At 41.3% G+C, this 14,209-nt stretch overlaps 1 protein-coding gene and 2 pseudogenes across 10 annotated transcripts in view; 2 read left to right on the top strand and 1 right to left on the bottom strand.

Annotated features, from left to right (window-relative positions):
* Nucleotides 1-1,163, bottom strand: LOC144577172 (STE20-related kinase adapter protein alpha pseudogene; annotated as a pseudogene).
* Nucleotides 1,164-1,835: 672 nt separating this feature from the next.
* LOC128928219 (cysteine and histidine-rich domain-containing protein 1-like) lies at nucleotides 1,836-3,303 on the top strand (annotated as a pseudogene).
* Nucleotides 3,304-12,279: 8,976 nt separating this feature from the next.
* Nucleotides 12,280-14,209, top strand: part of BTBD8 (BTB domain containing 8) — a 99,705-nt gene continuing 97,775 nt past the window's right edge. For 5 of the 10 annotated variants that reach the window (XM_009001687.4, XM_078332422.1, XM_078332420.1 and 2 more), the window contains exon 1: nucleotides 12,496-12,653. In XM_009001687.4, the coding sequence (XP_008999935.3) occupies nucleotides 12,505-12,653 (149 nt within the window). In that variant the 5' untranslated portion in view covers nucleotides 12,496-12,504. Of the gene's footprint in view, nucleotides 12,404-12,495; nucleotides 12,786-14,209 lie in introns of those variants that run through there. The other 5 variants (XM_078332423.1, XM_078332427.1, XM_078332426.1 and 2 more) reach the window with 3 other exon arrangements.

The raw sequence follows: 14,209 nt of genomic DNA on the forward strand, positions 1-14,209 counted from the left end.
TTACTCAGCCAAAGATTCCACTGCAGTCCTGAGACTGGCTGCCTTCAAAACTGGTGATGGGGGTGACAGGACAAAGCAATTCAGGCAAAGCCTCTGAGGCACGTCGCTTGATCTGCTTGAAAAAGAGTGGTTCAGGAGGGTGCTGGTGTTCTGCCAGGCATCTGGGTTGCACTGAAGGCACTGCTCCACAAAGTGGTGGAAGTGGGAGAAGGTTCGGTGGTAAGGGTGAGTAGGCGAGTTGCCATTGGAGGCCAGGGGTTGCTGGTGGTCAGGCTTTCATTCAGGCCTGAGTTGGCCACTGAGCATGAAGGGCTCATGGTCAGCTCCTTGGAGAAGATGGTGCTGGTATCCAACAGGCAGGGCACTGTGCCATTCAATTTCTCTGCAGCATCTGGGTAGTAGGCATATTCTTAAAAGGGGACGTGGCCATTGGCCAGTTCACACACTGTGATTCCCACACTGTAGATGTCAGCCTTGGCATCATAACCCTGGAGATTCTTCTGGGGACCTCAGGGCCGAGCCACAGCAGAACCTTGACACTGTACTCGGGAAAGTCGTGGACCACTCACTGCCACTGCTGGTGGCTTATCATGCTGAGGTTGCTGCACAAACCAGACAGGTAGACCTTCCCATCCACAGAGATGAGGATGTGGCTCGTTTTGACACTCCTGTGTACATATCCGATGTGGTGGATGTAGTCGAGGGCCTTCAGCACCCCTGCAGGATGTAAGTGATTGCCAGCTCATTCATGCCATCCATAAAGTGTGTACAGATGAGATCCTTTGCAGAACCATACGCCATTAATGATGTGACAACCCACAGCTCATTGTCATTGTCTGCAATAAAGTTGGCTCGATATGGCACAATATTGGGATGTTTGAAGAGTCTAGAGATATGCAGCTTGCCCTGCAATAATGCTACCATCGCACTGGAACAAGCTTCCAGGTTAATCTTGCAGTCATATACTCTCCCATTAGTTTGTACCTTGCTAGATTCAAAGTTGTCAGGTCCTCAAATCCTTTGCCTACCCCAGTGAGCAGTTCATAACACCATCCCTCTGGCAGAAAGCTACTCATGATTTCCTGATTAGAAAAGGATGCTATCGACTCTGAGATCACCTCCTTGGTCCTGATTTGCTCTGGTTTACTTACAAGGAAAGACATGAGTTCCTACTGTGTAGACCTACTTCAGTTTCAAAAACTTAAACCTGTTCATAGAGTTAGCGAGCAGTCCTGACCGTCTTGGCTCTGCCTCCTCAGTTTTATGACTGTGCAGCCCAAAAGCTGACTTTTAATAAATAGTATTGGGATAACTAGATGGCCACTTGGAAAAAATAAAATATAAAATTAGATATTTTCTTTATACCATGTAACAAGATAAATTCCAAATGAATTAAACAGCTAAGTATAAAAAGTGAAATCACACATTATTAGGGAAAAGCGTAAGAATTCTTTTACAATCTGAAAGTTGGAATAATCTTTCTACCTATGACTCAAAGTCCAGAAACAATGAACAAAAAGAAAGAATAAATTTGACTACATAAAACAAAAACATCAAGGCAAACAAAACAAAACACTAAAAGCCAAGCCAAGTTGGAAGACAAATGACAAATGGAAAAATATATTTGCAAATTATATCACAGACAACACTAATATCTCCAACATCTAAAAATAGAGAAAAGATCAAAAGCAAAATGGGCAAAGGATATAAATAGCCACTCAAAGAAGAAACTAAAATAGCAGTTGACACACCGGTGCTGGCAACACGGGAGTGGCTAATGCATCCTCTTTCTGTTCCCAGTGTTTGGGCCTTGCTTCTGACAGTGGGAAAAGAAAATGGCTTTGCTGTGCTACAGCTGGGACTGTGGTCAGTGCTTCAATCCTGAGACCAATTCCAATGATGCTTCCACATACCACCCAGGTGTTCCAGTTTTTCATGACGCATTAAAGGTTTGGTCTTGCTGTAAGTGAAGAACAAATGATTTTTCTGATTTATTTTTTATTTATTTATTTAATTATTATTTTTTAAAGATGGGGTTTCACCATAATGGCCAGGCTGGTCTTGAACTCCTGGCCTCAGGTGATCCACCCACCTCGGCCTCCCAAAGTGCTAGGATTACAGGCATGAGCCACCGCACCCGGCCCAATTTTTCTGATTTCTTAAGCATCATATATTGTACAAAAGGTAGATATGACAGTGAGAAGCCACTTGAGCCAGTCAAATCTGAAGTCAAGACTACTGAGAAGAAAGATCTGAATTGAAACCCAAATTTCAGGAACACATCATTCAAGCCCCTAAGCCAGTAGAAGCAATAAAAAGGCCAAGCCCAGATGAACCAATGACAAATTTGGAATTAAAAATATCTGCCTACCTAAAACAAGCACTTAATAAACTTAAACCATCATTAGGGAATGAAGAAGATAATAATAAAGAAGACAAAGATGAAATTAAGATTGGGACCTCACGTAAGAATGAAGGCTGTTCAAAGACATATCGGGGCCTAGAGAGTCTAAAAGAAGTTTGTGTGTATCATTCTGGAGTACCTATTTTCCATGAGGGGATGAAATACTGGAGCTGTTGTAGAAGAAAAACTTCTGATTTTGTTTTATTTATTTATTTATTTTGAGATGGAGTTTCGCTCTTGTTACCCAGGCTGGAGTGCAATGGCGTGATCTCGGCTCACTGCAACCTCCGCCTCCTGGGTTCAGGCAATTCTCCTGCCTCAGCCTCCTGAGTAGCTGGAATTACAGGCATGCGCCACCATGCCCAGCTAATATTTTGTATTTTTAGTAGAGACGGGGTTCCACCATGTTGACCAGGATGGTCTTGACCTCCTGACCTCGTGATCCACCCGCCTCGGCCTCCCAAAGTACTGGGATTACAGGCTTGAGCCACCGCGCCTGGCCCCAAACTTCTGATTTTAATACCCAAAAGGGCTGTCAACTGGGAAACACATGTGGACTAAAAAGGATGCTGGAAAAAAAGTTCCACGTAGCCACGACTGGCATCAGACTGGAGGTGAAGTTACCATTTCAATATACACTAAAAATTCACTTCCAGAACTTAGTCGAGTAGAAGTAAACAGCACATTGTTAAATGTGCACAATTGTATTTGAAGGAGAGAAAGAATTTGATCAAAATGTGAAATTATGGGGTGTGATTGATGTAAATCGAAGTTATGTATCTATGACTGCAACAAAGATTGAGATCACAGTGAGAAAAGCTGAACCGATGCAGTCGGCAAGTCTTGAAGTTCCTGCAGCAAAAAAGGAGGAAAAACAAAAAGATGACACAACAAACTGAGTGGGAGATGGGAGGAAGGCTATTACATATTTCAGAATTCTTAACACTGTGTGAGGTGGCGGCTTGCTGCTGTAATCTTTTGTTCTGTTGTTGTGTTACTGAATCTGCATTTCAGGGTTAACATTAGGTCCTTAAAAGTCAAAGTCAGTTTGTCTTTTTGTACCTCTCATCTTTCTTTTGTCTTATGTAAGATTGATTATGAATTTCTCCTTACTGGTAGGAACCATAGCTGTGTTCTGTACTTGAAGAGACTGCAAAATAGCGCATAACCACTGCAGTATTTCTATTTCTGTTAAGCAGAGAAATATTAAGGAACATGTTTTTTTATGTCTATTATTCCATAATTAGTAAAGCAGAATGAAATATCAAATTTTAATAAGTTTTTTCATGGATTTGTGTTCTTACATAACTTGAAAATATTTAAGGAAGAGATGAAACTCTGCAGGTTTTTCTATGTGGGATGATTACTTTTTTAAGGAGGATTAATTCTGAGGTAGCGAAGTAAAGGGGAATGTATGAATTGTTTAACAAATTAGAATTTGTTTACAACTACTTGAATTTTTAAATTATGTCAAAACTTACATTACTTGCCAAGCAGTATCCTGTAAGAGCATAGAAAATATATGCCGGCCGGGCACAGTGGCTCACGCCTGTAATCCCAGCACTTTGGGAGGCCGAGGCAGGTGGATCACGAGGTCAAGAGATCGAGACCATCCTGGTCAACAAGGTGAAACCCTGTCTCTACTAAAAATACAGAAATTAGCTGGGCATGGTGGCATGTGCCTGTAATCCCAGCTACTTGGGAAGCTGAGGCAGGAGAATTGCTTGAACCCAGGAGGCAGAGGCTGCGGTGAGCTGAGATTGCACCATTGTACTCTAGTCTGGGTAACAAGAGTGATACTCCATCTCAAAAAAAAAAAAAAAAAAAAAAAAAGGAAAGAATACAGAGGTATCAATTTGGTTAAAATTCACCATTTTATAAGACTAAGCAATAATCTTAAAAATCTCTTTCCTGAATATTTAAATGTGTTTGTATGGTGTTATGACTAAATTGTTACTGATTTAGAGACTAAACCCTCTTAAAACCTTTAGTTAAATATGAACAGAAATTATATATATCTTGCCTCCCTGATGGAAAACTATATAAAATTGTAAACATAAAAGGTTTGTGGAGGCCGGGTGTGGTGGTCCACACTTGTAATCCCAGCACTTTGGGAAGCTTAGGTGGGCGGATCACGAGGTCAGGAGATTGAGACCATCCTGGCTAACACAGTGAAATCCCATTTCTACTAAAAATACAAAAAATTAGCTGGACTACAGGCCGTGGTGGCACGGGCCTGTAGTCCCTGCTACTCAGGAGGCTGAGACAGGAGAATCACTTGAACCCAGGAGGTGGAGGTTGCAGTAAGCTGAGATCGCACCACTGCACTCTACCCTGGGTGACAAAGTGAGACTCTGTCTCAAAAAAAAAAAGCGGTTTATGGAATTACATTAGGATATCAGAAAACTAAACATATGAACTTGCTTTATGACTACCTATTACATGTTAAATAAAATAGCTTAATTCTTTTGTAGTTTTTTTAAAAAACTAATTTATGAAAAGCTTCATCATTCTAGTGATATAATGTTGATTATATATTGTTCTTTATAGTAAATATAGGTAACACAGAATTAGATCATTTGGATAGGTTTTGAGGCAGTGCAGAGCTCAAGAAGAAAAATCAGGAAATATTATGAAGGCCAGAACTCTGGAAGAACTTAGAAAGTTTGGGAATAAATTAAACTTATAAAGATTTAAAATAAAAATAAAAGGGTTTCTTTCCCAAACCCCTTGAGTGTTTTCTTTTCCTTGGTATTTATGGAATTCTTACAAAAAAATTTGCAGAAGTACTATTTTCATTAATAAAGCATATATATCATTCTATTACCATTGGCAAATAACTTAGATGAAGTTAACATAATTCTGTTCTGTTACAAATAAAAACAAAAAGATCTGGCAACCAGACTTTCATAACGTTACACTACCATGACAAGAAACTCTGGGCAGTAAAAGTTGGACCCACATAGAGTGCATAAGCATCTAATATCTTGAGATGTATTTAAAATTTTTCAAGTTGTCTTTCATGATTTAGGAACCATTTAGAGACATGAAGTCTTTATGGGTTGGGGAAAAAGTTAGTTTGATTAAAGGTAATGATTAAGATACCTTTTTTTTTAATACTTCCTTCTGAGGCTGTTTTCCCCTAAACATATCTTAATCTGTTATATGTGATTGAAATATTATTTAAAGCAATGAGTTCTTGTAAACTCAGATTAGTTACATTGATCAAAACATTGATTTTTTTAAATCTACACACACACACACACACACACACACACACACACACACACACAGCTTTTATATTTAGTCTGTTTACATTAGCGACCATGGTATTTCATTTCTTATTTCTTAAGGAGTCTTTGAATTTGTTGTTCAGATAAAAATCTGAATGATATTTATCTTTGACTCATACATAAAGGGACAAAGTTATTGTTAGGTAGCATATGTTTTACTATCAGTTTGTCAAAAAAATGTTAATAAAAATGCTTAGTTTAGTGAAATGTAGTGGAATTGCTGCCATAAAAAGAAATGACAAAGATCTGCATTTGTATGGCATAACCTCTATGATACTGTTAAATGAGGAAAACAAGATGCAGAATAGTAAATATCGTATGCATGTCACCTTATGTTTAAGAAGGGGTGATCTGAGTATAAGGAATATGTGGAATACACACATATACATATACACATTTGTTCTTTTTTCCAAGATAATAAAGGAATTTACCCACTTTGTTTCTAGTGGTATGTAGTTTCACTTTTTATATTTAGCTGTCTTATCCATCGAATTTTTAAATACAGTTCTCCTTTTTTTTTTTTGAGTCAGAGTTTCACTCTTGTCACCCAGGCTGGAGTACAGTGGCTCAATATAGACTCACTGCAACCTCTACCTCCCAGGTTCAAGCAATTCTCCTGCCTAGGTCCCCCAAGTAGCTGGGATTACAGGGCTGCACCACCATCACCGGCTAATTTTGTATTTTTAGTAGAGACAGGGTTTCACCATGTTGGCCAGGCAGGTCTCAAACTCTGGACCTCAGGAGATACTCCCACCTCAGCCTCCCAAAGTGCTTGGATTACAGGTTTGAACCACTGTGGCCAGTGAATTTTTATATACAGTTCTTAAAACAAAAACAAAACCATAATGGCCAGGCTGGTCTCGAATACCTGACCTCAAGTGATCTGCCCCCTCAGCCTTCCAATGTGCTGGGATTACAGGCATGAGCCACCACACCCAGCCTAACTTAAGTGGTTTTAACTGTGGCACATGCCTACAGTTCCAGCTACTCAGGAGGCTGAGGCAGGAAGATCACTTCAGCCCAGCCAGGAGGTCAAGGCCAGCCTGGACAAGATGACAAGACTTCCGTCTGTCTGTCTGTCTGTCTGTCTCTCTCTCTGAAAAGCTTTTCTTTTCTTTTTTAAAATTTATTGAGATGGAGTCTCCCTTTGTTGCCCAGACCCTGCCCAAACTCCCTCTGTTGCCTGGAGTCCCCCTCTGTTGCCTAGAAGAATTGCTTGAACCCGGGAGGTGGAGGTTGTGGTGAGCCAAGATCGCGTCATTTCACTCCACCCTGGGCAGCAAGAGCAAAACTCCGTCTCAGAAAAAAAAAAAAAAATTACAAGTTTAGCCATGTTAACCTTCACAGCTCCCACTGCTAGGTTCTTACACTCTTTTCCTCCTGATCAAAAATTCTGTCAGGAAGAACATCTGAAAACCTCACTGACATTAGGGATAAATGACTACTGAGATGAATTAAAATAAAAATAATGCTTTAAGTATTCTCTAATGGTAGAATGTGAACCATCAACGAAAAGATTTTTTTTCTTTTTTTTTCATTTTTAGAGACAGTCTTGTTCTATTGCCCAGGCTATGCAGTGCAATGCTGCAATGTGATCATAACTTACTGCAGCCTCGAACTCCTGCCCTCAAGCAATCCTCCCACCTCAGCCTCCCAATGTTAGAATTACAGGTGTGAGCTACTATGCCCCGCCATGTTTTGTTTTTTAAGGGAGTACTTACTTATTTTTTAATCATTTCACATAGCCGCCTAAGTTACCTTAAGTTTCTTCTTTTAAATTTTTTTTTTTTGAGACGGAATCTCGCTCTGTCACCCAGCCTGGAGTGCAGTAGTATGATCTCAGCTCACTGCAACCTTCGCCTCCCAGGTTCAAGTGATTCTCCTGCGTCAGCCTCCTGAGCAGCTGGAACCAAAGGCATGCACCACCACGCCTGGCTAATTTTGGTATTTTTAGTAGAGACAGGGTTTTACCATATTGGCCAGGCTGGTCTCCAACTCCTGACCTCAAGTTATCTTCCCCCCTCGGCCTTCTAATGTGCTGGGATTACAGGCATGAGCCACCGCACCCAGCCTAACTTAAGTGGTTTTAAGATAAACATGAAGCAGAAATCATCTTGTCACCCATTTCCAACTAGAGAGTAGCCTAGTTGTTACTTTATCAAGTGATAAAGAGGACTGGTAGAGGGGCGGGCGCAGTGGCACACGCCTATAATCCCAGCACTTTGGGAGGCCGAGGCGGGTGGATCACGAGGTCAAGAGATCGAGACCATCCTGGTCAACAAGGTGAACCATCGTCTTGAGAACAATCCAAGATGGCTGATCACTAACATCTCGGGATTGTAGCTCCCAGTGAAAGCGCAGAGAACGAGAGGATGCCACACTTTCAGACGAATTTTTGTCGCTCATGGACCAGAAGATTCCCAGTGGAGGAGCCCCACAGGTCGCCAGCGTGACTCTTGTGGCTGGTGCAGCAGTTCTGCCGGCGCCTTGGTGCGGCAGCTCTTGGTGCAGAGTAAACGGGACTGGTTCCCGTTCTGACCGACCAACTTAATGAAATAAAATGAGAAGACAAGAATAGAGAAAAAAGGATAAAAAGGAATGAGCAAAGTCTCCAAGAAATGTGGGACTATGTGAAAAGACCAAATTTACGTTTGATAGGTGTACCTGAATACAACGGAGAGAAGGAATTCAAGCTGGAAAATACTCTTCAGGATATTATTCAGGAAAACTTTCCCAACCTAGCAAAGCAGGACAATATTCAATCCCAGGTAATACAGAGACCACCACAGAGATATTCCTCAAGAAGAGCAACCCCAAGGCACATAATTGTTAGATTCACCAGGGTTGAAACAAAGGAGAAAATACTAAGGGCAGCCAGAGAGAAAGGTCGGGTTACCCACAATGGGAAGCCTATCAGACTCACAGTAGATCTCTCAGCAGAAACCCTACAAGCCAGAATAGAGTGGGGGCCGATATTCAACATCCTTAAAGAACAGAACTTTCAGCCCAGAATTTCATATCCAGCCAAATTAAGCTTCACAACTGAAGGAAAAATAAAATCTTTTATGAACAAGCAAGTACTTAGAGATTTTATTACCACCAGGCCTGCTTTACAAGAGCTTCTGAAAGAAGCATTACACATAGAAAGGAACAACCAGTATTAGCCTTTCTAAAAATATACCAAAAAGTAAAGAGCATCAACATAAAGAAGAATTTACATCAACGAATGGATAAAACAGCCAGTTAACATCAAATGGCAGTAATCCTAAATTTAAATCGACTAAATCCCCCAATCAAAAGATACAGCCAAAACCCAACAGTATGCTGCATCCAGAGCCATTTCACATGCAAAGATACACAGACTCAAAACAAAGGGATGGAGAAAGATTTACCAACCAAATGGAGAGCAAAAATAAATAAATAAATAAAAAGCAGGAGTTGCAATTCTCGCATCTGATAAAATAGATTTTAAAGTAACAAAGATATAATGGTAAAAGGATCAATGCAACAATAAGAGCTAATGATCCTAACACCCAGATACATAAGACCTATAAAGAGATTTAGACTCAACGAGACAGAAAATTAATAAGGATATCCAGGACTTGAACTCAGATCCAGAACAAGTAAACTTAATAAATATTTATAGAGCTCTCCACTTAAAATACACAAAATATACATTCTTGCAATACCACATCACACCTACTCATAGATTTAAATGAAATATTGATCAGCCATTATTAATACCCATTTTTAGAATAAAGTAACATTCCCGTTCTCTCTCCCTCTTTTTCTTCCTTTCTTCCTCTCCTTCACTCCTTTTTTTTTTCTTTCCTTCTCTCCTAACAAAAAAATAAAAATAAAAAGAAAACGAAAACAAAACTTAGGTTGGGCTCGGCGGCTCACGCCTGTAATCCCAGCACTTTGGGGGGAAAAAAAAAGAAGCATGATGCTGGCATCTGCTTGGCTTCTAGGGAGGCCTCAGGAAACTTTCAATCATGGCAGAAGGCAAAGGGAAAGCAGGCACATCTTACATGGCTGGATCAGGAGGAAGAGTGAGGAGGGGAGGTGCCACATACTTAAAAAAAAAAAAAAAGAAAGAAACATCGTCTCTACTAAAAATACAAAAATTAGCTGGCCATGGTGGCGTGCGCCTGTAGTCCCAGCAACTTGGGAGGCTGAGGCAGGAGAATTGCTTGAACCCAGGAGGCAGAGGTTGCGGTGAGCCAAGATCGAGCCATTGCACTCCACCCTGGGTAACAAGAGCAAAACTCCATCTGAAGAAAGAAAAAAAAAAAAAAAAAGGCCTGGTAGAAATCTGGCAGGACTTTGAAGGGAGTCTGGTGCTAGACTGCCTGGGTGGTTTTCTGATTTTTTTTTTAAACCTATAGATATTTAGTATACAACATAATGTTTTGACATACATAGTGAAATTATATAGTGAAGCACATGTCATCATCACACAGTTACCTTTTTCCCCCTCACCCCACATCGTTTTTTTATGAGTACCTAAAATCTACTCTCTTAGCAAATTTCTAGTATACAATAAATATTATTACCTATAGTCCTCATGCTGTACATTAGATCTTTATACTTATTCATCCTTCATAAATGCAACTTTGTACCCTTTGACCTACATCTCCCCTAAACACCTTTCTACTGTTTATGTCCTCTACTTTTTTAAAAGAGCCTACATGTGAGAGTACGCAGTATTTGTCTTTCTGTGCCTGGCTTATTTTACTTAATGTAATGTCCTCCAGGTTCATCCATGTCGTCACAAATGGCAGGATCTTCTCTTTTAAGGATAAATAATATTCCATTGCACATACACAATGTCATCCATTCATCCATCCTATGCACACTTAGGTTGTTTCTATATCTTGACTATTGTGAATAATGCTGCAAAAAACATGAAAGTGCAGATATCTCTCTGAGGTGCTAATTTCATTTCCTTTGGGTATATACCCAGAAGAGGGTTTGCAGGATCATATCATAGCTCTATTTTTAATTTTTTGAGGAACCTCCATACTGTTTTCCATAATGGCTGTACCGATTTATATTCCTACTGAGAGTAGGCAAATGGACTAAATTTGCCAGTCAAAAGATAAATACTGCCTGGGTTATAATATACCATTATTTTGATATAACCCACCATGTATTATAGTGTGATATATGACATTGTGTGACCTTGGCCAAGTTACCTATCCTTTGCATGCCTCAGCTTCCTCATTTGTAAATTAGGTCTGAAGACAGTACCTAGCTAAATGGTTGTTGTAAGGACTGAGTTAATACACACAGAGCAAATAGAGTAGCATTTATCACATAATAAGGATTCAAATATAAGCCAGTATTATATTATCTTGACACCCCTCTTTTCTACAGGAATAATTAAGAATCAATTATTCATCCAAGCATTTAGGAATTAATTTTTAAAAATCAATTATCCAATTAAATTTTTCAGAATTAAGATGTCTGAATATTTGAGAGGAGGCATTATGGCTACCTCTTGGCCAATCTTATGGTACAAATACAAAGTCCATGTATTTTCCTTTCTTTTTTTTTGGTAGAGACAAGGTCTCCTTATGTTGCCCAGTCTGGTCTTGAATTCCTGGACTCAGGTGATCCTCCTGTCTTGGCCTCCCAAAGTGCTGGGATTATACGTGTGAGCCACTGCAACCTGGCCATATATTTACCAAGTAATTACTATTCTTCACCTTGTGCGTAGGGTTTGTGGATTATTTATTTATTTATTTTAACACAGAGTCTGCTGTGCTGTATTGGAGTGCAGTGGTGCAATCACGGCTCCCTGCAGTCTCGACCTCCTGGGCTCAAGCCATCATTCCGCCTCTACTTCCCAAATAGATGGGACTTGCCCGGCCTGAAGCAAGTACTATTTAGCTAGGTACTGAGTTTTCTTCCTTTGGAGGTAGTAATCAAACAATAAAGACCAAAAACTTAAATGATAATCACTCTTGCTGCTTTCTTCGGGACAAAATAGAATTCTGTAGTTCATCCATCCACCACTTCACTGCTCAAAGACTTTACCCCTTACGTAGTTTTCCCTTTTTGGTCATAAATGTTAGGGCTTTATATACAAAGCCCTGTCTATTAATGTGAGCTTTCTCCGATCAAGTCCAAAAGCTTATATGCGCCACTCCGTGGATAAGAAGGGGATGGGACCTGCTAGATGCTGTAAGTACCTCTTACATTGGACTCAGGATTGTTCTGACTGGCAGTTTATAAATGTCTTCACCTACCCGTCCCATCGCCAATTTTTCTTGCCCCAAACATTTACCCCTGAGTATAAGAAGCCAGGTGAGGGGGTGGGACTCGCCCAGTCTTTCGTTGGAAAGAAGTGTAGACATGTCAGGAAGACACAGCATACAAAGGCTGCATGTGCTGATTTGAACTCGCGCCTCACTAAAACATTGAAATGAATGGTCAACACCAACTCGAAGGGAAAGAAGAGGGGAGGGGATAAGGAGCCTGAGGATTGGTTTACCCCGCGGGATGGTCCGTGCCTGGCCTCCGGAGGCCGGGTGCCCGCAGGCAGAAGTAAACAGAGCTAGTACGCCTGCGCAAGCCGTTCGCGTCACTAGCCGCCCTGGTCCTGCGCTTCCGACGCTCCCTACGGTAGTTCGGCTGCTCTGGGACGCCGTCTACAAACAGAAGAGAGGCGTCAACCTTTTACCCTAGGGGTAGGATTTTGGTAGGAGCCGGGCGTACGGTTGGAAACGCCCCTTTCTTCCTCCTGGGCGGGGCAAGCGAGGTTAAGTCCTCTGCCTGCCGGGCGCTGTACCTATGTGAGAAATGGCTGGCCGTGGGGAAGGCAGCGCGGCCCGCACGGTACTTCTGGGGTCCACTGAAGTTTGCAGTAAGGGGTTGCAGAGAAAGGGGCAGTGTGAGCGGCGCCGGCTGAAGGCGATGGTGTCGGAGCAGCTCAGCCAGGATTTGCTCAGGTAGGAGGAGGCGGGAACTCTGGCTGCTTCAGTTCCTAAATCGCCCACCTCCGCCGGGAAGCTTTGGCTTCTTTCGGCTCTGCCTCCCCATCGCACCGCACTTGTTGTCTTCGCCTCAGGCGACTGCGGAAGGTTCGTCATTCTCCCCACTATTCCAAAAGTGACTTCACTCGCCTTGTATGACCAGTCCCGAGCACCTCGACACCATCTACCAGATTGAAAGGGAAAACAAAAATTAAAGGCTTAGTTATGTGCAGCACCAGTTTTCTAGAAATATCTTAACACAGGCAAGCTTGGTTGTTTCAAATCACTAAGGTCGGGGTGGATCCAGGTTCTGAAACTTACATAATTTTTTAAATAGCTTATACAATTTTAAGAAAAACAATAAAATTAGAAAATGATTATTTGAAATGAGGAAATAACAATACTATAGTCGTGGAGGTCTCTTCTGAGCTCTCTTTAAATAATTTACCAGAAACGCTTCTATAGAAATACTTCCTGATTGCGACCTGGCTTCCTCTCTCCACCTAGAGCTCTCTATAGCTCCCAGCAACTCTCAGCTCCTAGGTGGAGAGAGAACCCCAGCAAATGGAGGGTTGTTCCGACGTTTAAACTTTGTAAGTCTCACGGATATCCCACTCGGGTGATTGGGAATCCAGCTAAAGTCATGTCAGCTTACAAAGAAAATGAAGCTTAGAAATATGACCTAGCGAATTTACATTTCTGGCAAAACATGGATTCTTAAATTTTAGCATGCATTAGAATTACCTGGAGGGCTTGTTAAAACACAGGTTTACTGAGTCCCAGACCATACTTACTGATTCAGTTGGTCTGAGTTGGGACTGAAAATTTCCATTTCTAACAAGACTTCAGGTGATGCTAATAGTGCTGGCTAGGGTGACTCTATGAGAACCACTAAAGTAAACATAATTACTAATAATAACGTTGTGCACCAATCTACCTTTTTTTTTTTTTTTGGTGAGTCTCGCTTTGTTGCTCATGCTGAAGTGCAGTGGTGTGGTCTTGGCTCACTGCAGCTTCCACCTTCCGGGTTCAAGTGATTCTTCTGCCTTAGCCTCCCGAGGAGTAGTTTGGACTATAGATGTGTGCCACCACGCCCGGCTAATTTTTGTATTTTTAGTAGAGATGGGGTTTCACCATGTCGGCCAGGCTGGTCATGAACTCCTGACTTCAAGTGATCTGCCCTTGGCCTCCCAAAGTGCTGTGATTACAGGCATGAGCTGCTGTGCTCGACCAGCATTGTACATTTCAAAGTGCTTTCTGTCAAAAAGTCACCCGTACTTAAGGCTCTGGTAGCTATAAACAGAATTTATTAAAGTAAAAATTTCCTTTAATTTGGGCCTATCTCCTGGGGAAGTACTTTGTCTCTACCAGGGAGGGACTGATGAAAAAGATGGGAAATATAATTCTAAAGTTGTTAACATTTCTAGGGCTAATCTCTAAGGATGAGATGTTCCCTTTTTCAGTGGCTTTATTCTTCTCCTTGCTTTGTGAGCCTTAACGTGTCATGAAGGTAACACATCTAATAGAAAATG

The sequence above is a fragment of the Callithrix jacchus genome, chromosome 7 (assembly GCF_049354715.1).
Source record: "Callithrix jacchus isolate 240 chromosome 7, calJac240_pri, whole genome shotgun sequence".
Lineage (NCBI taxonomy): Eukaryota > Metazoa > Chordata > Mammalia > Primates > Cebidae > Callithrix > Callithrix jacchus.